The sequence below is a fragment of the Medicago sativa genome, chromosome 7 (assembly GCF_051527215.1).
Source record: "Medicago sativa cultivar Bolivia chromosome 7, Bolivia_mono, whole genome shotgun sequence".
Taxonomy (NCBI): Eukaryota; Viridiplantae; Streptophyta; class Magnoliopsida; order Fabales; family Fabaceae; genus Medicago; species Medicago sativa.
The window spans coordinates 88,225,500-88,252,632 of record NC_140755.1 but is presented as its reverse complement, the minus strand read 5'-3'; the positions used below and the strand labels follow the sequence as shown (position 1 = coordinate 88,252,632).

At 31.5% G+C, this 27,133-nt stretch overlaps 2 protein-coding genes across 2 annotated transcripts; both read right to left on the bottom strand.

Annotated features, from left to right (window-relative positions):
- Positions 1–2,661: 2,661 nt before the first annotated feature.
- NTT (C2H2-type zinc finger family protein) lies at positions 2,662–5,601 on the bottom strand. The gene is made up of 2 exons (XM_085725937.1): positions 4,796–5,601; positions 2,662–3,335 (listed from the first exon to the last, which is right to left on the bottom strand). Exons 1-2 carry the CDS (start codon positions 5,411–5,413, stop codon positions 2,907–2,909), a joined length of 1,047 nt encoding a protein of 348 aa, XP_085582063.1. The 5' UTR covers positions 5,414–5,601; the 3' UTR covers positions 2,662–2,906.
- Positions 5,602–18,394: 12,793 nt separating this feature from the next.
- Positions 18,395–25,305, bottom strand: LPAT2 (lysophosphatidyl acyltransferase 2). Its single transcript, XM_085730247.1, has 12 exons — positions 25,182–25,305; positions 24,938–25,040; positions 24,175–24,297; positions 23,868–23,907; positions 23,633–23,706; positions 23,304–23,363; positions 22,791–22,868; positions 22,473–22,631; positions 19,817–19,942; positions 19,306–19,398; positions 19,003–19,089; positions 18,395–18,874 (listed from the first exon to the last, which is right to left on the bottom strand). Exons 2-12 carry the CDS (start codon positions 25,016–25,018, stop codon positions 18,632–18,634), a joined length of 1,164 nt encoding a protein of 387 aa, XP_085586373.1. The 5' UTR covers positions 25,019–25,040; positions 25,182–25,305; the 3' UTR covers positions 18,395–18,631.
- Positions 25,306–27,133: the final 1,828 nt, after the last annotated feature.

Sequence of the window (27,133 nt, the reverse complement as noted above, 5' to 3'; positions counted from 1 at the left end):
CTGACCTATATACTATATATTTGAGTGATCTCACACAAAATGAAATTAAGAATATCTAAAATTTATCCATAATATAATCTCCATATAACTTTCTTTGAGATCTAGATCATCTGCAGCGGCTGCATTGTAGTGAGTGCATAACCGTTAGATCTGAATACCTAAAAGTGAAACACTCATATTTAATGGTTAAGTAACTGCTTTTTTTTTTTTTTTTGAAGGAAATGGTTAAGTAACTGCTGAGTAGTGGCAAAATACAAACATGGATCATCTCATCTGCATCATCCTTAGTCCTTACATTATATATATACGGCTCTCTCTAGCCAAATGTCACGGTTAAAACAATGTAATGACCAAGGTTTTAAATTGCGGTCCGCATCAACAATTGCAGCCATAGTATTGTTGTGGCAATAGCTCCGCAACGGCACTACAATTGTGGTGTGATCTTCAATAACATTTGTGGCTCCATCGTAACCACTTCAGTTGATTTCGATCATGATAGTTCAAATCTTCACATCATAAATTTAAATTTTAGAATTATAAATAGAAATATTCTCTTGAAAATTGTGTATTCTACTTTTTGAAAGTTAAAAAATGTTAATTTTAATGAAAAACTTGTTTTTTCTTTTTAATTTTAGTTTATTAACCAGTGCGTTGGGGCACCGTTAACAAAAACCTAAAACCATTTCATGTGCGTCACAAAAGCAATGACATAATTGCAACGACCACAACCGCAATTTAAAACCATGTTAATAACTTAGAGATGATGAAAAAAATTCATTCATTCGATTGATCTGACGACTAATTAAGTTTCAACTATTACATGACTAGCTAGAAAGGATCTGAATCATAGACAAAATATAGCTTAAACCCAATCATGATATATTCACTTTTTATCTCTCAATTAATGGTGTCGGGACTTGAGATAGACAAATTGTAGATAGTGGATTAACTAGTGAATATATACGTAAAAAGACGAGTTTGAGAGAAGAAAGTAAAGTTATCGATGCCCAAAATAAAATCAATGAAATGCCTCAACAGTAATTTGTTCATGCACATGCATCGATCGATCACTATCCCTCAAAGTTTGAATAGCCTAAAGTTCTGGATTTGAGATCGTGAGACCAGAAAAAAGGACTTATCTTCATCTTGACCGTTTTTCATCTTGGACAAAAAGCTCAATTTATAAATTAAGAATAATACATTACATATATACATATACATATCATTGTGCAATATACAGCAATATTTGGCAACCGCAATTAAAAATTAACATTTCATCCCTTTGCTTAAATTTGGTATAAAAACTTATGCTACAAAGAGTGGCTGTTATATACCTACAAAAATACGAACATAATATAGAAATTTAAAGATTTAATAAAAATAAATAAATAGAAATGTAAAGCATGCAAGCTGTGCTGTCTTTAGTTCGGCAACATGAACCCACAATTTTTTTTTTTTAAAGGATGAACCCACAATATATATTATTGTATGAAACAATTGGGAATAAATTAATTTACATAGATTAGAGTTACTAATTAGTAATTATGATTAGACATTAATCTAGGGATGGCAATGGGTACCCAGTGGGTAGGGTACTATAGTACTCATCCCCATACCCGCGTTTGTAAAAAATACCCGTACCCAAGCCCATACCCTCGTAGGCAACAACTTTAGTGCCCTTCCCCATACCCTATGGGTACTTAAGTCCCCATACCCGCACCCGTTACTTGCACTTTAGCCATGAAAAGAAAATAAAAAACACCACAATTGAAATAAAATTATGATCCAAAAAATTTCAAATCAAATAATAAAATAGTATAAATCATAATATTTAGCCAAATAAAAAAACATCCAAAATATCCCTAGAAAGAAAGAGAAAATAGATATTTTACATCAGATATACATTAAAAAGTTGCAGTTGCATGTTAAAGTCATAATTTTGTCAAAAAAAAAAGTCATAATAAATTGTTACTAAAGTTTTTATTAAGTTGCATTAAGCTATTTTAGGGTTAGGCTTAAATAGTTAAATAAATTAATTAATTGTACACGAAAAATAAATAAATTATTTTTTATATTATATAAATACATATATGCGGGTTGCGGGGCTGGGTAGTACAGTGCCCATACCCGTGCCCATACCCATTCAAATTTGCGGGTAATTACCCATACCCAAGCCCAGACCCATGAAAGCGGGGTTTTACCCTACCCATAGCGGGTATTTTTTGCGGGTGCCCATAGGGTCTGGGTCTAATTGCCATCCCTAGTAAGGAAGCCTTTTGTTGATTTTTGACCTTACGTACTACAGCCCTAGCCAAATTTATAAATCAATTCAGAAAAACACTAATTCATCTACTTTCTTATAAGCATATTCAAGTGTATTTGGTGGCAAATCCGACTGAAGTTTTTTTTTAGGGTTACCGTGTTATTGGTACGTACCGGTTGCTTAAAAGAAACATGTCTCTTACCACTTGAACAAATCTATTGTTGATATCCGTTAGAAGTAGCTAATAAAATTAGTAGGAAACGTGGAAATAAAAGTTTTGTCCTCTCAACTTGTGAAAAAGCTCATTATCTTGTCTATAAAAGTGTAGGAAACCTATTTTGTAATGGGTTTTGAGTATCATTGTACTTGATTTAATAAATTTTGCTTAGAAAAAAATATTAAAGCAGAAGGGTTAATAGGTTTTATACATGATGAGAACAAAGTCAAAGAAAGTTGGATATTTATCTAGCTAACAGCTATATATGATTTGTATCCAGTCACTTACTCTCCTAGCAAATGTTCCAACATAAAAGGAAAAAAGAAAGAAAATTTTACCTTTCCATTTAAACTAATTAATTGGTACTGATATTAATCATTTCACAAAATAATTAACATATTAAGATAATTAAGATATAATGATTAATCATTCATTATCTTGCTCTACTTCAGAAGCTGGTTCATCCTCTTCTTCAAATCCATCACACCCATAAGCAGCATGTCCACTTCCAAAAGCTTTGATATGATCTTTAAGAGACCTCTTGTGTTTAAAATCAGAACCACAGATACAATACCAAAGCTTCCCACAATTCTTTTCATGAGTTCTCCAATCTCCTCTAACAGCAAAAGCCTTGCTACATTTTCTACACATGAATGGCTTAATTCCATGTTTCCTCTTGTAATGTGTTTGAAGTGTTCTAAAATCTTTGAGAGGCTTTGCTCTTGGATGATCAATGTTGTTTCTGCACCCTGGTGCACAACAGTAACAAGGTAGCCTTAGCATTCCTGTTGGTTGTGTGCCTCTTAGAGATTCAGGACCTTTTCTGTACTGTGATCCATGCCCCCACATATGCATCTATAAAAACAAAACAAAAAATCTTATAAAGATTTTAGTATAAAGTTAACAAAGCAAAATGATCAAAATTTGTACTACAAACTCAGTGAATGTTTATACATACAAAATAAATATTTTTTATTTTGGAAAAGACTGAAACTGAAATTCAGTAGATCTTGATAATAAGGTCGGTCTGACACGATCATTGCATATTCAAAATAAATAATTTAAAAAATTATTAATGTACAATCATGAAGGGCAAAGATTTAATTTGGAGTGTAGCTAACACTGCAGCTAATAAAAATACTATCACAAAAAGTTGAAATAAAGTTAGAGAAGAAAAAAATAAAATTGATTACTAAGGCCTGTTTGAAATAGTTTTTGAAATATATAAGTCTTCTTTTTACAATGGTTATTCTTTTACATGTTTTAGTTTTTTAGTCCCAAAACTAAAAAATTGAAGACAGTTTCCAAAACTGTAATTTTAAAAATAGTTTCGCAAACAAGTTTTTAAAAACTAAAGAAGAGTTTTTGGAAAGTGTTTCAAACAGGCTTTAAACATCTGTGACAAATTTAAAGATGTATTCCACATTTTTCTATCTCTAAATTTTCTTTGCTAAATAAATTTGTCAAATAGTTAGCACTTAGCAATTTCTTCTAGCTAAAAAAACAGAATATAATTTAATTAAACTATGGAAAAAAGAAGGCAAATTTGGATGGTATATTAGCATGGTTGGATTGGACTAAGAAGCCACAAAGAGGAACAATTTTTTATTTATTTATTTTAATGATCGATCTGGAAGAAACACTGAAAAATTTTCTGTTCTATACAGGTGGGAAAATACAGAAAGAAGTAGCACAGATTTCAATGTAGTAAAAGGCATAAGGAACATTGATTGAGTAGTTTAGTCAATCAAAGAAAAGGAAAGGTGTAGTAAGGTACTGATCCCAGTCTCTCAGTATATATGAATCAGGAAAAGCTAGAAGAATAGTTGTTTATTTAAAACCATGCAAAATTTAACACTAGCTATCCCAAAATTATTTCTTAAAATAAATTTAAAAAATCCAATGAAATTAATATATGCTATAACTCTAGAAGAAAGAGGTCAAGTATTTCTGAAGAAAGAAAAAAGAAGGAAAGAGGTCAAGGAAAAAAAAGCAGAAGTGAAAAACTTTAAACTAATAATCATAACTTCTTCAAAAAGAAAGAAATGAAAGAGGAAGACAAGTAAGTACATCAAAGTTTAACAAACAATCTTTTCCTCTTTCTATCCAAGCATCAGAGAACCGTTAATGGTTCAAATCAAGGAAGAAAGTTATTGACAGAAAAGGGAAGCAGAAGCAGAAGCAGAAGCAATGGAAATTTATTTTTCTTTGTTTTAAACCTTGAATTATAAAGGAAGTGTGAAAGATGAAACAAAACAGAAGAACAAGGTCTTTGGTGAGTGTGTATGTGTGTGTGTTGATAATGATATAGCTACCTGCATGTTGTTATATCTATTGAAAGTTTTAGAGCAAACAGGGCAAGAAAACTGAGTTGGACCAATGAGAATCTGAGAAGGAGTAGGGATCCAATATTGTCCTTTGTTAAGCCTATTATTAACCATGAATCCTGAACAAGAATCCTCACCAACATGTTCTTTATCAGTGATAGTGATCTCTGAGGAGTTATTAGAGGAAGAAAGTACAGAAGCCATTTCAGCAGCACTAGGGTTTGGTAAACCTATGTGAAGTGCAACAGTAACAGTAGTAGTTCTACTACTACTACCATCTTCTTCCCTTTCTTCTAAATCCATGGCAGTGCAAGGAAGGTCTTGAATATCCACCTCATGTTCTTGTTGATCTTCATCATATTTTTCTTGTTTTGTTGGAATTAGGCTTAAAAGAGGTAGTTCTTCTCTTAGAGGAGGAGAAGGTGGTGAAGAAGAGGAAATATGATGATGATAGTGGAAAAAGGTATGGTTATTGTTGTTGTGGTGGTGAAGAAAAGGGTGGTGGTTTTGTGGAGAAGGGTTTGAATTTGAAGATGGAAAAATATGGTTGAATTGGAAGAAACTTGATGAAGAAGAGAAAAGATTAGAGTAAGGGTTATCAGCCATGGATATATTATTTGATGAGAGATCAAGTGGGAACAGTTTATGGCTAGCTACTTGAGTTGTTTGCTTTTATAGAGAGAGAGAGAGTACAAGATGGCTGAAGGAAGTAGTGGACGGTGGAGTGAAAGAGAGAGAGAGAGAGATTGAAGTATCATCAAACATGGGAAAGCTAAAGGTAAGTGGTGTGGGAGAGAAAAATCATTATAATGATAATACTATATAGAAAAAAAGATTATTTTCATGAAAAAGAAAAACAGACGCTTTAACTAGTCTTTCATAATTAGAATTTAATCAAGATAAAGTACGTTGGAATCTAATGACATTTTTATTGTATATATGCCATCTTAATCCTATGTCCTATGTAATGTAGTTTTAGTATAATACTTATTCTTTGTACTTGTATAATACAGTTAGCGCCCGTTTATGGTTAAGAACTTGTGATCAATTAATATTTGCAATCATTTCAATTCCAATAAAGTCAGCTATCTCTCCCTCACGTATTACATTTTCAAACCCATGACACTTGCATCTATTATTCACTTAAAAGTGCTTATTGGTTTTAGTGGGTTTAATATTACTAGCCCGCTCCTTATCTTTAATCCTTAAGATACCATTAACTTTAGTTCTTCACTTGTATTGCTACTTACTATTTGTTTTGTGAAATCACTTTTATTGTTGCTAACCTTAAGAAAAAAATATATAATCCATCCGTCCCAAATTATAAGAAAAAAAAAATCACACTTATTAAGAAAACTAAAACATAAAAATTTGGAGTATAGTTTTGTGTTTTCTTTGAAAAAAGTTTTATAGGAAGATGTAAAAACAATTTTCATTGGCTATTGATTATGGAAAAAATGAAAGAGAGAGAAAATTGAATGTAATTTGCATTTAATTTTATGAGAATAAACAAAAGTTTTTCTTGGAAAAGAGATTTTTTTTAAAAAACAAGATTAAATAGGATAAAAGTTTGTCTTTTTTGCTTATATTTTGAGACAAAGAAAATGAGTTTTTTTTGCTTATATTATGGGACGGACAAGGGCGGATCCCAACAGGGCATGGTGTGGCACTTGCTACACCAGTTTTTTTTTTTAATTCATTGTATTATTTTACTCATATATTAATACAAACATCTAATTTTTTTTTTGTTTATACATGTGTCTATATATTTACTCATATATTAACATGGTGTTATATTTTTTTTTTTTAATTTATACATGTCTCTATATTTTTACTTATATTTAATAAAGAAATAATTTTTTGTACAATTTATACATATATCTATATTTTTATTCATATATCAATACATACATATATATATATATATATATATATATATATATATATATATATATATATTAATTTCTACGCAATTGCGAATTACTTCAAAAAAAAAAAGCGCAACAACACGTTCACCCGTCCATATGCACACGGGTATCCTGTTGTTAGAACATTTGATTCATCTGTTGTAACCTATATACAAAGAGACGTTCCTAGAACAATTAGTAATAATATAATTTTAGTTTATTTTCAACAAATAAAAAATAGATTATTTTCTTTGTAATTTTGGTTGTTACAACTATTTTTAACGTAACTTCTTCTTCTTAAATTTAATATTATTTAATTGTTTGAGAAATTTTTTTTTGCTCCACTAGTATTGTGAAGCCAGATCCGCCCCTGGGGACGGAGGAAGTATGCACTAAATAAATGAGATTAATTATACACACAACAAACCTTTTTTCACATACATGCAATCACATCTCACTATATAATTCAAATTTTATGAAGGTAACAAAAATGACATCACATTGTGATGTGGATATGTAATGAGCATACGAGAACCCATTGTATACTCCACTTTTAATATTTTTTTAAGAAAATAAAATTGATTATATTAACCGAGATCTTGATGTTAATAGCACAAGGAGTGCCGAAAACCAAGCCATTATAAAACATTGTAATTGATTAGGTATATATAGAAAAGAAATTTACAATAGGTGATGACATGTATGAGAATTAAATCTAAAATAAATTTTAGGTCAAATGCATCTAAATGTCCTTTAAGTTTTTCGTTTTTTTCAAAGTGGTCCTTTAAGTTTCAAAAGTCTCAAACAAGTCCTTTTTGTTTTTGAATCGTTTCAAACAAGTCCTATTGTAGATAGCATAATTGGTAATTGCTTCCTTAAACTCATCTTTGGTACTAAATCTGGCTCCTAACACCCACTTAAAATTAGTCATCTTTTTAGGTATGGCAAATGGTGGATAATGCTCTTTGTTGCTATCATCTGAATCATCACCATCATCCTCTAAAATGACTTGTTTGAAACAATTCAAAAACTAAAAGGATTTGTTTGGGACTTTTGAAACTTAAAGGATCACTTTGGGAAAAACGAAAAACTTAAAGGACCTTTAGATGCATTTGACCTAAATTTTATTGTTACATGGTAGCTTTAGTGAAATTTATATTGACAATAGACACTTCAAATTGGCGCAAATAATAAAAGGGAAACATAGGAGATAGGTAGAGGAACAAGCCAACAACAAAAGGAAAGCAGCCGAAAACTTTAATGGGACAAAAACAAACAACTCAAAGCTTGAAGAAATGCAGAAAATAAACCATGGTCATCCAAACTAAGAGGTACTAGGAAACCAATCATAAAACAACCTCAGTAGCATGACCGTATCCAAATATTATTATAATTTGATTTATCCTTGCTAAAGTTAATTATATATGATTCTAGTTACCTAGTTATATATGTTCACTTCCACTTATTGTCATGTGTAGGATCCACAACCCGGGAGATTGACTGGAACATGCTATAGATAGGGGGATTCTATGTTTTGGAAGAGCTAAGAGTTATAGATACTACATATTCTACTTCAGCTATTGATTTTCCTTCTTTTCGTTTTATCATCTTCTAATTTTTATTTCCGACATTCTCGTCTTGGGACACATTTCTACTTTTAGTCTAGATTATAATACTTAGCTTCTACTAGAGCTTTAGGAAAGCTACAAACTAGTGGTGTTTCTAATTGGTTTGGTTTGCAAGCATGTTTAATTTTCTATTTTGCATTTTAGTAAAAGTATTTCTATTTCTAATAGAAAGTCAGGTGTTTCCATTTTCTGCACTGTGACTTGTGGCTTTACTTTGTCAATTTGGTATAAAGTGTTCAATTGGTTGGGATGATGCTTCCCAAGTTGGGAGATTTATTCCATCATCAGGAAGAGGTAACAACAATAGAAAATGTGTGACCATAATTTGGCACTCGATTCTTTGGGAGCTTAGGAACTTATATATTTTCCCTAATAAAATCTTGAGATGTTCAAAAATGTTCGAATCTCAGACTTCGCATATATTATGCATTGTTCCTACCAACTGAGTCAAGTTCAGGAGGACACTCATGATTCTATATATAGAGTTAAATTGTAACATAAAAATATATTTTTAAATCATATCATTAAAATAAGAAGAGAAAAAAACCCTAACAAATCATAAAAATATTGTAAAGAGAAATATAAATTATAAAGATATCTTTGTGATATATCCTATTTTAAATATAAATGTAAATCTAAAATATATTGTATGCATTCAATTTGAACTTCAGTTTATCATCAAAGACGTGTTTGGCTGAATTGGAATTTCAGGTTTTCCATGGTTGTTATCAACAACCCACCACTAATTAATCATTTAACTAAGGTAACTAATAATATAATCATAGGTACCATTGTATACAATAGTTACAAATGTTAGCTTTTGTGCTGCTTTGGTTCACTGCAAAATGTTTTTTTTTTTTTTAGGATTCATGGCTAAATTATAGAACGAGATTACCTTAAATGGATGGGTTTTACTCTTAACTTTATTTATGAATGTACAAATATTTGGTTAGTTGGAGGATGATGAGGAGGAGGAGGTAAGAAATTTGTCCATGCTTGAATTTGATATTGTCCTTAATGTTTAAGGTATGTAAAAATCAAACATAGGTAAAAGGGTTAAGAAAGCTCACAATTATATGAAGTGGATGGCCAAGTTTTTGTCATGAGGTTTTTTTTTTCCCTTTAAAATTTAATGAAAAATATTTTTTTTTTGGTAGGTCTAAAACAAGGACTTTAGTGGTCTTACTCTCAGACCGGCCATGTAGAGAAGCAACTTGCCACCACCCCCTTGCAAATGATTTGATTTAGACGGATAATACAGGGGAGTTCACGATAACATCAATGATAATGAAAAAATTGTTCTAATTGTTGGTGATTTCAATCAAGTCCCACCAAGACAATGATGTGCAAGGCAAATATCAATGACAATCAAGCTAAACAAATCAAGCAACATTTGATTCAACAAAAAAAAAATCAAGCAACAATTGATTCAACCAAAAACAAGTATGGCAAAACCAAACAATGAATCCAAAGGCACACAAGAGAGTAGAGGGACAAACACATCAAGATTGATTATCCAGTTCGGCACCTATGTCTGAGGGAGATAGCAGTTTTTTAATCCATTATGAACGAGTCTTTGCATGAGATATAAAAGAGTTACAAAAAAGTGACGAATAAACCTCTATTTCTACCATTACATATATAATCTTTCAAAAAAGTTACAAAAGTGATCAAGAAATTATCTTCAGTTACTCGCCAAGAGCGATCCCTAATTTTTCTTGTTGTCTCTCTCAACCCCTCACTTGATAATCATTTTTTTAAAAATTGTAAAAGGGAGATTTTAATTAATTGAGCAGTGACGGATCAAGAAATTTTAAATAGTGGGGGCACCATGTGTATTGATAAGCAACTTGTAGAATTTAACTTTTGATTGGCCCTCTCAGAAGAAGAAAAAAAAAACTTGTGTGATTGGCTTAGTTGAGAAAGAAAGGTTATGTGAAGGGTGTGAGGGCATACCCTTCTTCATAAGATAAAAACACATATTAGAGCATCCACAATGGAGACACCCATTTTTGGGTTTTTAAATGGGTCCCCGTGTACATATCACTCATTTATAATTTTTTAATAGTAGTACCTAATAAGCATTCAATCACTCCAACCCAGATCTCACACAAAGTTCTTAAATGGGACCCACTAATCAACTATCAATAACTTTATATCATTATATTTCAATTTTTTAATATTAAAAGAGTGCGGGTCCCGCTCAAAAGCGGAGGTCTTAAGTAAGACCCCAAGTCTTATAAGACCGTGAAAAAGATTCTCCCCATTGGGGGTACCTAATAGATACTAAGTCTTAAATAGTTAAGACCCTCCGAATAAAGATGGTCTTATACCACTAAAAAATATATTATGAAAACTTTGTGCAAGCACATGCCTTCACACCACTCAACATACATCCGTCGTTGAATTGAAATAGCACTAATGTCTATTTTACAACCGCTCCTAAAGAATAGAACTCAACACCTTAAGGTTATAAGGCTATGATCTTATCCACTTAGCTGGCACCTCAAGTGTACTCACTTGATAAAATCACTCAAGAAAACAAAGAGAAAAAACTTTTGATCCTTCCTTCGATAAAATCAACTATCCAAAATGTTTAAAATATGTTTTCCATCCTTTACTCATCATGTTGTATATCCTACATACATCTCATTACCTATGTAATAATATACTCCATCCGGTCACATTTATAAGCAAAAAAGCACTTTTTAGATTCATTCAATACTTAATGTATTCGGTCAATATATAGACCAAATATATTATGTATTCAATGAACCTAAGAAGTACTTGTTTGCTTATAAATGTGACCGGAGTGAGTAATACATAACAATACATAATATAAATTTAAAGCGAACCATGTATAAATAATATATGAGTACAATGTATAATCTGGCAATCTTTTAGGATTTGATTTCACATGTAAAAAACCTATTGCACAGTATCATAAAAGTCATGATTTTTTGTGTTGTTCTTTCATCATAATGCATTTATGAATTGAGAAATGGCAGGAATAAAGTAAATCCCTCCCAGGCTCCCAACCCTTCTTTTTGCCCCCTGCTACAATAATCCTGTTTGTTTAAAGATTATGTTATTTAAACATTAAAATATAAACACCGTATATATTTATGTCCATTTCTCTCTTGCTTTTTATTTGATACAACTTACTCACATTTCAAATATACATATAAATACTAAAGAACATCATATTTGACATCAAAATTTTGATGTCAAAAAATCATTTCTCTTGATTAAATATGTTAACTGCACCTATTGGCCCACTCCTAAATGCAGTCGTTGGAGATCCAAAAGCAGCACTTAGTGCCTAATCTGGACCCAAAAATATAAACAGAGGCCAATGCAAAGCAATGCAAACGTTTTCTTTCCTTTTCACATGCATCTCACTGCCACTCCCACAATACAATAATGTCATTTTGTCCTATAAATCATAATTGTAACACAAATTCGAGTTATGGTGATTAAAACATTATGTACTGTACCAATACAGCCATTTTAATTATTTAAAAGTTTTGCAAATGCCTTAGTTATTATGGGACGGAGGAATTATATATATCAGCATGACTCCATTTTTAATACTGTAAAAGAATAATCTAAAAAGGTTACATATAATGACTAATGAGGCATGGGGGAGATTTGACAGGACAATCTCTATGAGTTCATAGGTTGCTTAGCCGACTGGTATGCGCACACCAATGGAAATGTTGGGCTCATATTGGGACTGCTTATTGTTTCATGTCCCTGTGGCTGTATGTATTTATCTTCATATGAGTTCATAGGATTTGTGTGAGAAACATATTCTATCCAATTTGCCTTTCCCTTGGTAGAAATGGGAACCGTGCAACCTCTAAATTTAAATTAATTAATAATGACCAAACCATGTGCGAGTCATTTCACTTTTCAATACAATATTAATTATTTTTTCCCCTTTATAACTCTAATTAATATTACTTTTATCACTCAGAATTCAATATATTTCACTTTGCATTTATGATAGTGGATAATATACTAATACTTAACGAGAGCACTTAAAACCATTTTTCTCTCTCCTTCATTTATACATTTTTCTTAATAGGTGTAAAATGAGCAAATGACTCAGATAATCCGGGACGAGGGATTATATTCTAACAGCACATGCTAATCACATATTAAGAAAATTAAAAGTATAACTTTTACATTGAAAACAACAATTCTTAAATGTGTTCCCTTAGCTAATTTCAATTGGCAGGGACATTGTATAATATATACATGGGCGCCGGAGTTTGAACCTCACACAACTCACTTATTCACTAAATTCCTAGTCATTAGGCTACTTAACAAAAAATTACAACTCTGAAATGATTAAAAAATTGAATGCAAAATTTTCAAAATAGACATTTTATATTGGGTCCCTTGACATGTGTCATATGTTCACATTTCCTTTAACACGTATTTTTTAACACACTATCTTAACATGAATCCTACCAAATAACGTGGGTCTGATAAAGTTAGTAGTATATTTTCGATAAAAAAAGGTGGTGATGAAAATTGTTTTAACCATTAGTTAAATCCGAAATTCTAACGAGTGTTATGAGTGTTCTAAGTGGCCCTGGAATACTTGTTAAGAAGCTCAAAGGAAAAAAAAAATTATCTTAAAAATAAAATATTCTAGAAGTGTCAAATGGGCTACCCCGAACCGTTTAATTAAATTCTAAATTTATTTTTTCAATAAAATCAAATTAATAATTTATAACTTACAAACTTTAAAACTTTTAGCTAAATTTATATGTTTTTATTACGTTTACATATTTAAGCATCTTTTTAGTTAAATGTTAACTAGTGCTCTCTGGGTATTAGTTAAGGATCTTAAATGGTAATTTTTTATAAAAGTTTGTGTAATCAATGAATTGAAAATTGAAAACTTTAACATTTTTAAATATAAGCAAAAGTCAAAATGCATTTAATCTTCGTTTGGACTAAATACGTTTTGATTTCGTTTATTTTTAAAACTGGAGGGAGTTGCTTAATGGTGCAACAAGTGTTTGTTGTTAGACATTAGGGAAGAGTAAAATATTTGCAGTGTAAACTTCCAGTTTATTGGTGAATGTTGAGAAGCATTTAATGACATGCTTAGCTGAACCCTATACTACAATATTGGCAAAATGAACAAAAGAATGTGTTGGCCCCTATAAAAGCAGAGGTCATGGTAGTCTAAGAATAACATGCAAGAGGACATAGGAGAAAAAGACATAGTAGAATCAGCTATATGTGGTTTTTATCACTTTTGCAGTTTTGCTCCAAGATTATTCAATTCAATCGTAACTGAAGATTGTATTGTTAACATTTTTGGCTTCTTGAGTTTGAGCAATTGGCTAGCTGCTTAGCTATTGAAATGGTGTGGAATATTAGGGGAATGGAAAAACTGTATTATAAAGTACTATTTTGAAACATTATTGTGATCATGGTTTTGATTTTTGATGTCTTTACAACCGTGAAGCAATAGTCGTGATTTAAAACATTGACTAGAGTATATTTTTTTTATGGGAAATGCTAAACGGTGCCCTTAGGACATTGGTTAAGATGATCAAAATAGAAACTTTGCATTGGAAAATAGTGAAAAGTGAAGAATTTAATTTTTTAAAAGTCAAAAAATTGTTGAATTCAATGTAAATATACTGCTTTTGGTTTCCTTAACCATTGCCCTAAGGGCATTGGTTAGCAAGATCCTTTTTTTATATATTTTCATTTGCATTATTCTTACATCACATCAATATAATGTGGTCAATAGCCAGAAGATACTGTAATTCCCTGTAAGAATATGAATCAATATTAATGAAAGAGCACTAAAATTCTTGCTCATTAATTATGTTGCAGATGTTCTAATGATTAACACCACCGGTCTATAATTAATAACTATATGTGCTCTCTGTAGCATATAAACAGTACCCCCTATATATGTGTGCTTCTTCCAGTTTCTTACTCGGTTACGGTTACTCCTACTCGTGTATCTATTCTTGATATCTTCACCTTTAAATCCTTTTGAAACATGAAAACATTTTTGAGAGAAAACATAGTGTATGTGAGTGGGTGAAGCACTAAGTTTGTCTTTCCATGGAAAAAAAAAACCAATGCAAATATGTACTAATAAAAAAAATTATTTTGAATATGTTAGAAGAGATTTAATGATGGGTTTGATGCATTTAGGAAAAAGATAGGAGTATATAGAAGTAAATAAATTTTGTGTAGGTAAAAGGGGACACAATCAAACAATTGAAGCTAGAAAAGAGTATTTGTGTTGACAAGAGATCCCATTTGGTTATTTCATCCTTTTGTGTCTCCAAGACAGCTCGAGTGGGTTTGCATATAGTAGTATCATTAAAATAAACAATTAGCTAATCATAGTATTATAGTAATTGTGTGTTCTCGTGCCAATGTCTTCTAAAGACCTCTTCTATATGTATAAATATATGCCATGCAATTGCCAATCCCCAAGATTACAATGAATATTAAAAAGGAACTCCTACTTAGAAAAGCTTAGTCTCCTAGTATTAATTTAATTTCTCCATATGGTCATGAAGAAATTGACTGATATAGGTTAACTAGAGAAATAAGGTCATAGTATTTTCTAACAATTTATTTTCTTTTTGTGGTAGAGAAATCATGAAGAAAAAAAATGGAGATTCTATTTTCAAAAATATCAAAAATAATTTTTGAATTTTTTTAGAATTTTGAGAATATTTAATCTACTTTTTAATTTAAATGTATTTTCAAAATTTCTATGATATCTCATCAAAATAAAATAAAACTTCTATAATATCTTACCTAACATTTTTTTATTTTACCCATGAAGAGATATAGGAAAAGCCATAAACAAACGGCACTAATATTCCTATTAGCTTTGTGTAAGAAATTAACTTAAAATTAAAGAAAATATATTAACTTTAAAAAATATAAGATACATTACACAGAGTGTAAAAGATATAAATTGAATGAAAGAATAAACCAAAAGAGTGTAAAAGGTTCAATTTGGTGGGTCTAGTAAATTAAGAGAGTTGGTGACACTTAATATTATTAGCTAGGAAGAGAGGTGGAAATTAATTGAAAGTATATTATTATGATTATGATGATTGAGAGTTACTATTGGTACAATATTGTGACATCATTTTTCTCGCTCTCTAGGTTTAATTGAATTCACTGTTCATATATATAAAGTGATCGAGGCTTATACCTATCAGGCTTGTGCTAGGAAACAACACAATAAAAGTACCTGAATACACAGCAGTGGCATAGTTAATTTCTGTTCAAAACAAAACAGAAAAAAACACAGTGGCCTGGTTAAGATTGAATATCAAGCTTTTGTTACCCACTCTAACATTATTATTATTACTTTTTGTCCATTCATAAATACATGCATGAATGGGATTTAACACTGAATTGATGTTTAATCTTGTCATGTTCACACTAACATCCAAATTATTTAGACTTTACATATAATGGTTTACATTCCACACGATGACAAAATTAATTTTACTTTATGTTAAAATGAATCAAATCAAGTTTTTTTTTTCAATTATAATTATTTTTGTTTCAGTAAATTAAAACACTTTCATCTCTATTCAAGAAACAACTGATCACTAGCTTCTTGATCCCATATTTTTAGAGGCTGTGTATAGATTTTTTTTTTAAGATACCCTAGATCTAATCCTCATACCCCACAAAAATTTAATAGATCAAAATATCCCTAAAATCGTGGTCAATTTTAATTTTCGTACATGAGGCATTAGATGCAAATTCTCAGTTGGCTGTGAATTCGCTCCGACATTCTTTGAGTTTGTTTTTGGTTCTGCCAGATGTAAAAATCAATTTTGAAAAAAAAAATGGAATTCGTAAAATTAAACTAAATTAAATTAAAAGTAAGTTGAATATGAAGTGATTAAATTTACATATATTAATATAAAAGTAAATTGAACAATAAATTTGAGACCAAAAATTAATGAAAGTGAAATTAAATGATAGATCAACTGATCAATGATTAATTACATATGAATAGAAGGCAAGCGAGCAGCATGTTGCGCCGTTGAACCTTTTTAGATGGTAAAATCAGTCATCGTAGAAAGTCTAAAGTGTCAAATGCAAATAGTATAAAAACATGTTGATTGTTAGAACACGTTTTCTCAAGTTTGACAACTTTACTTAACACAACTTATAAGGTTGTCAGTCATACCATAGAAGCCTCAACCCCTAATCAAATTTCTACTTCAAATTAATTAATCAAATTTCTACTTCAAACTAATTAGAATCAATATTAATCAATTCAACTTGAGAATACTTGAACATTTCAAAATCAAATTTAGCTCCAAAATCGAATCAAAATTACAAAAAGATGCTATATTTTTTATGCATAACCGGTCTGTCTATACAGGTAAGAATTACACACAGGTTACCTAGATCTCGACAGTTTAACTAATGATCCTCAACGCTCCGGCATGACTTACAAGTTATAAGTCATGTCGGAGCCTTCAATCGAACCAGCAGTTATATCCAGGTCCTACTCAAGTTATAAGTCATGTCGGAGCCTTCAATCGAACCAGCAATTATATCCAGGTCCTGACTCTAAAAAATGAATAAAAACTGTCTTACGTTCATGTTGGTGGAAGAGTCTTCTGCATGAGAATTGAGAGGAGACATCAATCAAGAAAATTGCTTTTCTGACATTGAAAACTTCACAATGACACAAGTAAAATACTTAAATGCCCCCAGCAGTAATTAACTACCGTTCAGGAACTGATAGCAGTTAACTACCGCTGGACTCAGCGGTAGTTAACTACCGCTGAAAAATTGTTCTCTCTATTCTGTTATCTTGTTCTTCATTTTCCTCGTTTACCGGCTTTTGTTTTTGTTTTTCCTTTTGTTGTTTTTTTAGCTTAATTTTCATACTGTTGAATTGAATTGGCTTGATCTGCAAGCTGAATTTCTCACTTTGTTTTTTATGAAATGGGTTTATGAAAGAAAAAAAAATTGCCACCCTTTTGATGGATCTTTCATAAATTCAATAACTTTATGTTTTTTTTTTATGTTCTTTTGCAATATGAAAAAAATGGTGATTCATTAGTAGCAGATTAGATCTTTTGGGTATGATGGTTCTCCATAATTGATATATGAGATCTGATCACAATCTGCAAATAATCATGTTACGATTTTTGTGTTATTAGTTGATAGAATTTGAAAATGAAGAACAAAATAGCAAGTATATCCAAACACATTGAATATGAAAGCTGGAAAATGAAGAACAGAGATGGGAGGGATGAAAGCGAATAGAGAGAACAAAAAAGCAATTTTTCAGTTGTAGTTAACTACCGCTGGGTCCAGCGGTAGTTAACTGCTGCCAGTTCCTGAACGGTAGTTAACTACCGTTGGGAGCATTTAAGTATTTTACTTGTGTCATTGTGAAGTTTTCAATGTCAGAAAAGCAATTTTCATCAATCAATTGCAGGTTGGACACATCATCATTAAACCCAAGTGAGCAAAGCCCACCCGAGCCACCAACTTGAAGCCCATATCTTTTAAGGTTTTTTGTTGTCCCCACCTTCAAACAAAACACTCTGATTGGCTCCTGTGTTTCCCATTATGAGGGGCCCTTGAAAAATTATGAGTCATTAAACCTTGTTGCCTCACGTGGACTGTCACCACTAATGCACTTCTCATTCACATTTTATGGCAACGTATATAGCTTTTGTCTTATCTTCCAGTAACATAAGCTTGTTTTTCACTTAACAATTACCACAACTAAATTACTTTGGAAATAATAAACCTTAAGCTGATATATATGTGGATTTGCCAGGAATGTCAAGAACCACGGAAGATTTAGAGCCGTGGAACACATTAGCTTAATAGCTTCTGCATCAAGGCAGAGCGCCCGGTTTCAATGTTCAAAGTCAACACTAGACACAAACTCGTCGAATAAATGACAATAGCCATCGGAGTAGATTATAAAGTAAAGACAGCGTGCGAATTCAGGACTGTTAAATAGCAAAATTATCCAAATGAAAAACAAGGGATGAAGAAGAATATTTTTAGTCAATCCAAGATTATCAATAGAAAGTTTTATCCTAATTATGTTGAAAACTAAACATACACAAATACAATACCACGTAAGAATTGAAGACATACCACGGTAGATTTTAAAGGTAAAATAATTAGTGTTACGTGAATGTTGAACGCACATAAACGCCAACTTCAAGTTCACCAAAATCCTATCTATGCATGATTTTGGTTTGAACAAACACATGCGTGATCTACTGTTGTTTGTCATTTATAGCCTCGGGTTGTTCCTCCTTGTTTTTCGGCTTTGCAGGGGCTACCTTGGCCGGGTTTGAACGCTCTGCCTGTGAGAATAAAATCAAGACTTGCATGAGACCAGTAACAACTGCCAAACCAAAAGTTGAAAATGCAACGCCCTTCCATGATGATAGCAATGAAGACCATTGTAGGAACTTAACACTGCCTGCAACAACCACAAAGCCCCAAGATAGAGCTACCTGCTCCACACATGAAATTGATGGATCATTAGTAAAAAAAACATCTAAATGAAAAAGGGTACAAGACAAAACAATAACAAATAAATAGGAATGTTAAAGAGTTAAGACATATCAAGGAAGTATCTAACCGCAAGAGGCTTTATTGGTCGACGAGAGTCCTGCAGCTCTTGATCACTGAAAGTATCCTCAGCTACATGTTTGTCTAACAATGCATCCTGATGCCCCGGAGGTAAAAAAAAATGGTATATATTATCAAAAAATCGAAGCACAAGAATATATAATTTAGTCTACAGTGCATGCAGATAAGATGAACAGTTTTTCAAAATTTACTACTGATTAAGTTCACTGAAAAAACTCAACAATACCATAATTAATAGTTAAGAGAAGAGAAGAAAAATATAGAACATTAAAGAACTTCATGCAGAGGTTACCTTGGCCACAAATATATCTCTACACCACTGAGCAACAGCTTCATCTGTTTCTGGCAATTCATTCATCAAATGTCGCTTGATATGAACTTGCACCTGTGGTGGTAAAATTGAGTTAAAGTTTTTCAATTAACAAGAAATTATATAAATAAAAATATCTAAGGCGTTGAAGGAGGAAGATTGGAAATCATGTTGATGAAGTCTTCAAATGTAGTGATTTCAAAATGAGGGACGTTATTTGAACATCTAATAGTTGACAAGAATTTGACACCGTATAAAAATACATCACTTATAACTACTGATTTGAGTCAGAAAAACTAATAAAAAAAATATATCATATCTGCACTGTGTGTGTGGGCGCACACGCATGGTGTTGGACAACAAAATTGTTGTCTAAATAACATTATCTCTCTTTCAAAATATGATGTGTCTGTACCTGATAAAATACGGGCAGAGAAAGAATTAAAGTATCAAAAATGAATTAATTTCTAAAACTTGATTTTGATTGGCTTACCACTGAACGTTTCCGCTGTAAGAGCCTTAGCATTGTAGGAGCAGGTGAACTCTTGGGGATAGCCACTGTTATGTCGTAAACGGCAGGAACAAATGATCGCATATGACTTACAGCCGAAACAAACCCCTGAAAAAAGAAAAAAGAGTGAGTATTTCAAAGCAAGTCACAGGAAAGAACAATCAGGCCTGATATAATTGCTAGCAGACAGCCTATTATGATCCAATAAATAAGAAGAAATGTGAAACAATAAGATATCTTTCAATACAGGAAATACAGAAAACATCAGAGAGACAAAACAATGGCAAAAAGAAAATCTACCTAATTGCTATCCATATTAAAAATGGCAACAACCTTAAACCTTAGGAAAAATGCTTGAAGACAATAAACACAATAGTCCCACACAAGTTCATGGGAAGAGAGAGACATCATTAAAGATGAATGCAAGCAAGCTGCTCCAATCAAATATACCCAAACTTGTCTGTAACCTATTTCTACCAAGCCCCTTGCAACTACCCATCTGAAACTGCTACAAAGTAGAGCATTGAACCATTTACGAACAATTACATTATTCAGGCTTACTACATAGATCACACGATCTGATTTTCATTCACTTGGGATAAAATGCCTGGCTTTAACCTTCCAAAAACCTTGCTAGATTATAATCACATATTAGGGTTCTTAATGTCAATAAAATTTCTTTTAAAACGAAGATTCAGTCCTGAAGGTATTTAGGGGTTTCTTTTTTAATTAACTTTGGTTGGGCTGGCTAGTTTTAATGCTAATTAGGTTTATTAGAATTTCATCCTATCCCTTACAGATTTTGTTACTTTGGTAGCAAAAATAGAATTGCCTTCCTTATTCATGTACCATAGGTTATTAAGGGCCTGTTTGTTTTGGATTTTTTTTGAAAAAAATCTATTTTTTTGAGTAAAAAATCACTTTTTTAGTTTTTGTTGTGTTTGTTTGAGATTTTTAAAAAATCCATTTTGCTAAAAAAATCAATTTTAGCCTCAAAATGAAAATCTATTTCAAGTAGCTTTTCCAAAATCTATTTTTTTCTTAATGCAAGGAACTCAAGTGTAAGTGTTTCAAATCTCAAAAAAATGATTTTTATGATATTAGACAAATAGAAATAGCTTTAGGGCCCGTTTGTTACGGATTAAAATAAAAGTGATTTTGACATAAAATAATTTAGAGATTATATTTTAGAGATTTTATGAAAAATCAGAATCTATTTTGCGTTTGTTTACCGTAATAAAAATCACTTTTTTTAAACAAATAATCTAGTTTGTTTGAATACAACTATATAAAAGGGATTTTTTGTTACAAAATTAGCTCAATTTTTTAAACAATATTTTCTCTCTCCTCTAAAAAAAATCTATTTTTTAAGAAGCTGCTCTTAACAACTTCTCATTTGAAGCTGTTTTTAGATTTTTTTATTTTTTTTAAAAGCCGTAACAAACGGATGCAAAACTCTTAAAAGTGATTTTTTTTTTAAAATAAGTGATTTTTTTCTTAAAAAAGCTATAACAAACGGGCTCTTAGATTTTTTTAAAAATCTCTAAAAAAAAATCTCTAGATTCTTTTAACTCAAAATCTATTTTTTTTAAAGCTGAAACAAACGCACCCTAAAACGAAGATTCAGTCCTGAAGGTATTTAGGGGTTTCTTTTTTAATTAACTTTGGTTGGGCTGGCTAGTTTTAATGCTAATTAGGTTTATTAGAATTTCATCCTATCCCTTACAGATTTTGTTACTTTGGTAGCAAAAATAGAATTGCCTTCCTTATTCATGTACCATAGGTTATAATACTTTAATTATTTAGGCTTTTTGCATTGAATATAACATTGCAATCTAAGATTCACAGCATATTCTTTTATCCATGCCTGATCTACATGGACGCAAAACCTTGACTGTAGTCTTTCCCACAGTTGTGCTGCAATGATACCTCAACCCATCAAAGCCCGTTGTTCCTTTCCAGAACTCTTCATCAAACCCATAACATATGAGATCACATCCCCACATGTACATTTCAGAAGCACCATAACAGCTACGCAACAATAAAACCAGAAACCTTATGATGCAAGCATCACAAATAGTCTTCTAATTTAGCTTAGTTAAAATCTAAAAAAAAAAAGTGTCCAGTAACCGATTACACGAGATGTACGAAAAATAGAATATGTACGCAATAATTAATCTGAAATAAATAAATAAATAAAAGGAGCTCATTTACAGTCACTAAATCAAATTAATCATGTACCCCTCCCTGCAGCAAAAAATGGGAGGGATGACCAAAAAAGTTAAACATGTACCCCAAAAAATCAAATTCAACTGAATTTGAATAACTTGTGTAAGCCTATGTATGTTAGTGTCTTTATAGTCCTCGAACTCAAAACATTTCATTTATTGACCAACAGATGTGTTATCCACAAGATAACCAATCTGAATTTACCCTTTAGCTACCCTTGCCAGCCGTAGCAATACTAACATATTTAGATTGGAACAATGGTAACATAATTTCATCAAGATTCTGCTAAATTTTACAAGCAGTCAGTAGATGCTAACATTGAATGGTCCATGCAGCATAGCTTCCAGTATTTCAAAGATACAGTACAGGAAGAAGTAAGGTAAATAAAGAATATAAAATTATACTTCACCTTAGTTCTAGGAATCAAAACGTTTCTAGGAACAGGCAATCCAGTGGAGGTTGCATATTCCTGAGCAGCTAATAATTTGACATTTGTAAAACGTGTTCCTTCTACAAAGAGAGCCAACCAAAATGGAAGAGGGAAATCATTCAACCGCCGTATACCTGACTGGAAATATAATGATGAAATATTTGAATGAGATTCAATTTAATCAAACAGATTGTATGACAGAAAAATATATGCATGAGTAAGACAGCATTATAACAACCACAAGCATGTATCTCTTATGAGCATGACCCATAAGAATAAAAAATCAGTAACTCATACTTTCAATGTGTTTTCATCCTTGGCCCAACTTCTCTCCAGGAAAAGATACTCAGAAAACCACATTGACCAGCCAATTACCTGCATATGTAGAAGTTAGCAAATATCCAAATATTGATGAAAATAATTGAATATCACAAGCACAAAATATTACTTTACAGTTCTATAGTTATACTGGTGATAAGTATGAACCAGAATAATACATAGTTAATAAGAAAAACCAGTGTTACATGTAACTTCCAAGCAGGTAAGTTACAACCAAAATTTCACTAGATAAGTTGTTCCAAAATAAAAAATTCACTAGATACAACGGCATTAATTACTTGTAAAGCTAACAATAAGTATTTTATAACTGAGAGCAATTACAAGATATGAAAGAGAAATGTGTCAACGTTTCTAACAACTAAGAACCCCTAAACTGCAGAGTGTACATTCTGTTATTTCATCTGATTGAGTGAATAGAAGAATCAATTTATATTTTCATTTCAAAAGTAAAAGTCACAGTGAAGCATATACCGGCAGAAACTTTGACGATTTCTTCATCACTGCTAGAGTACTGCCAAGGCAACCTGAACGCTGTTTGATCATGTTGAATAAAAGCTCAGCAGTTGAATCGCAGATAAATAACATTGGCACAGATAGAAAATAGCAAGTCAATGAATACCGAAACTTATTATACAACAGCCCACACATAAGAGTAAAGAAGTGTCCTTTTGTCCTGTTATGATAATATCAAATTATACGTACTTTTAAATGATATATAAGCTACTGGAGCATACGCAGTGAATTTCATAAATTTCTTGCGTTGAAAAAGTGAAAAAGGTCATACCAAATAAAACAATCACCTGAGCTAAAACCCATCCAACAAGCCAATCAATATCACTTCTGTGATTGCATATGACAAGTGCATGTTCTTTACCTGAAAAATTCAAAATAGAATCTGGCAATCAATATACAAGAAAAGGTGTTCACAGCAAGTCCAGTTTTCCTACCCAAAAGACTAACACACAAGCAAGAAGAAAAAAATAAAGAGGAGACAAAGCACCCAGTGCCAAATGCATAGGTTAACAAAAGACTTACCCATCAAACTAAAAGTTTCGCGGTCCGTGTATATTTCGACCTGGAGCCAGAAAGTTCCAAATGAAAGATAAGATTAATCCAAATGAACAAATAAACTGCTAAATTACAGTTCACAAGTCTTTACTTTCAAATAAGTAGTTTTTCGTTTTGTTTTCATGAAAGCGCTAATGATTTTCTAGGAAAGATGGCAAAATAATATAATTTCCTAGAGTTCTATGAATCGTTGCTACAAGCTAAATGCAAAGTCTATTTCAAGTGCAAATAATAATAAAAAGGATTCCGGAAAAATTAGAATTTGTTTAAGCACCTTAACTCCAGCCCACCAATCAATAAGCCAAACAAGTTCCAGCCACAACAGTTCTGCCACCACCCGGTTGATCCTTCTGTACAAATTCTTCGACAGCGGTCTTACTAGCACGTAGCATATTGCCTAAGACAAGATAAAAAAAGAGATCAATTTAACTTGTTAAAGCAATTCAAGCACTTAAAACACACAAAAGAAGTACCAATTAAGCCTTGTTTTGATAAACAACTTATCACATAAGCACTCATATGCTATTAGCTACAAAAGATAGGATATAATCAAAGCAAACTAAAAGTAAGTTGAAGGTAAAATGATTTATGTTTAGATACAATAATGTAAAATTCTAGAAAGAAAAGCTCCAATTTTTAAGTTCAAGTTAGAATCAATTCTACTCAAAAACATGTCAAAATGAATTTTTAACCTCTAAATCAATATTGGGTGTTCCAAAAGTTGAACAATAAATATATACACTATATCATTAGATAAGCTCTCCCAAACAGTCTAGTAAACATGTATATCATCAGGTAAGTTCAAATAAGCGCATAACTGGGTAAAGATCTAATTGAGGAGAACCCAATTGGGTGATTTCAGATTTGAATCAGTTGGGTAGTGGGTTTTAACATATAGTTGCAAATAACATAGTTGAAGAAGCAACAAATTGAAGAGTATAAGTAACAGAAGACAAGATTTGCATGTTGATAGAAACAAAAGTATGTTTGGTTAGTTAAGAAAAGCCCATGTCGATGATGAATCCAAAGAAACAAACCTGAAAGAAATTAACGATGAGGCCAGAAGTGAAGAAGAGCAGGCCTAGTGGAACCACGACAGCAGCCGCTGCAATAGCCATGCCCGCCCTCTCTCTGTCGTCTCTGTCTTACTCCGACACAAACAACGGAGTTTCCGAAATGGAAAATGAGAAAGAGAAAGAGAAAGAGGGAGGGAAATGAATGAATCGATAAGATTAAGATGAATGATGATTATAAATAAATAAATAAATAAATGTGACTGACTGAGAGTGTGTTTATTGAAATTTAATTCGTCTTTGGTTGTCCTTCAGCTTCTTCAACTTGAGAATCATAAGTCCTTTGGGATTTGGTTTTCGATCACAGTGGAATGGAACCACACGCTTTATGTGTTTTTGGCATCAGTCAAATACGATATCTGTACATTTGATAAAATGTGACAATGAGTTAAAAAGTTGTTCAAAAATTATCCGATTGTACAACATTTTTTGTCGAATATTTACGCAATTGCAAACATTAATAATCCTGCTTTAAATTGAATATGGATAAGATCGTAATAGAAGACATTACTACTATTCTTTTTTAAAATTAAAAATACTTAAAGATCATTTATCATCTCATACAAATGTTTTTGATACTCACATTTCACTTAATTTTCCTCACTTGCCACCAATTTATTCAGGGAAATGTTAACTTGTGCCCTTGGAGTATAAGTTAAGAAGGCAAATGTAGAAAGTTTTTATTGGAACTTGTGCATTCAATATCTTAAAAGTTGTAAAAGTTATACTTTTAATATAAAATTTATTTTTAATTTCCATTTTAAGCTCCTTAATTTATGCTAACATGACCCATTTATTTATTACTCCAACTAAACTTTCTCATTTGCCTTCACTTCACTACATTTTTTATTTATTTCTCATGTTATTTTTTATTTGTTAAAGTTTATTTCTCATGTTATTTTTGTTTATAACCTATTTCTCATATGTTACCTGCATTAAAGGATTTTTTTTTTTTTTAAGATTAAAGGATAGTCTTAATCGTATATTCTAAATATTTTTTTTTTAAAGGACTAAATATGTGTTATCGTCAAAATTCAATATTGATTTTTCTCCAAGCAACATGTAGAGTTTAACCTCTTTTTTTTTTTGTTTTTGAGGGGGAGTTTGACCTCTTTTATTAAACACAACTCGTTGATATTTTATTATCTGTTATTGACAATACTAATACAGTTTGTATCCATCTCAAGACAATAAGATTGTAAAATTATTTTTATTTAATAAACTAGACATTTTGAAACATATAATGTCTCGGTACCCTACAATATCAGACCATCTAAGTCAATAGGGGATCGAAAAAAGACCTAACTCACAGCATTAGTTGGCAAGTCATCTACTAGGAAATTATGATCCCAGCCACTCGATTGATTCGGACACCATTTGTGTGCCATTGGGATGCCAATGCTATATAATATTGGTCAATGAAGGTGTGCCATATAGGAAGGTCTAAAAAGAAAAGAGAAAACATAATGTGAAGTGCTATGTGGCACATCTTCATTGGCCAATGTTATATAACCTTCCTTGATAATTCAAACATATTTAACCTTCCTTTTTATTTATTTTTCTCATATCAATGATAATTTTATAATATAACTCGTGCTTTCTTTTTTGAATGCAAAATTAACTATAGTATGACAACAAATTGTCAAAGTGACAAATTATGCATAAGAGTATTAGCCTTATTTCTTCCTATTAATTCTGCTGAATCTAATCTATACATTAGGTAACTGGTTGCAAAGAAATTTGTTTAATTATTTGATGTGGTTGGCCTACTTATAACTAACTAACTACGTACTGTATTTTCTTTTAAAAACGTTACTAGTTACAAACCCGTGCTTCGCACGGGATAAATTACGTATTTTTTAAAAAATTTGCTCTAAAGGAGAGATGTTCAAATTACGAAACATTGCCATTTTTCGTAAATTCGAGAACGAAGGTCGCATAATCCGAATATTTGTGATGGTGGATCTGAATAAGTTTGGCACCCTAGAGAGGATAACCTATAATGTCAATGGGATAATATTTTTCTCTATGTATTAGTCATATTTAACAGTGATACTTCGTAACACCAGTCATCGCATACTTCATAACACCAATCATTGTTATTGCACTTTAAAACCCCGTTCTCTGTTGTTGTTCAACATAAGAGAACATAAGAAGAGG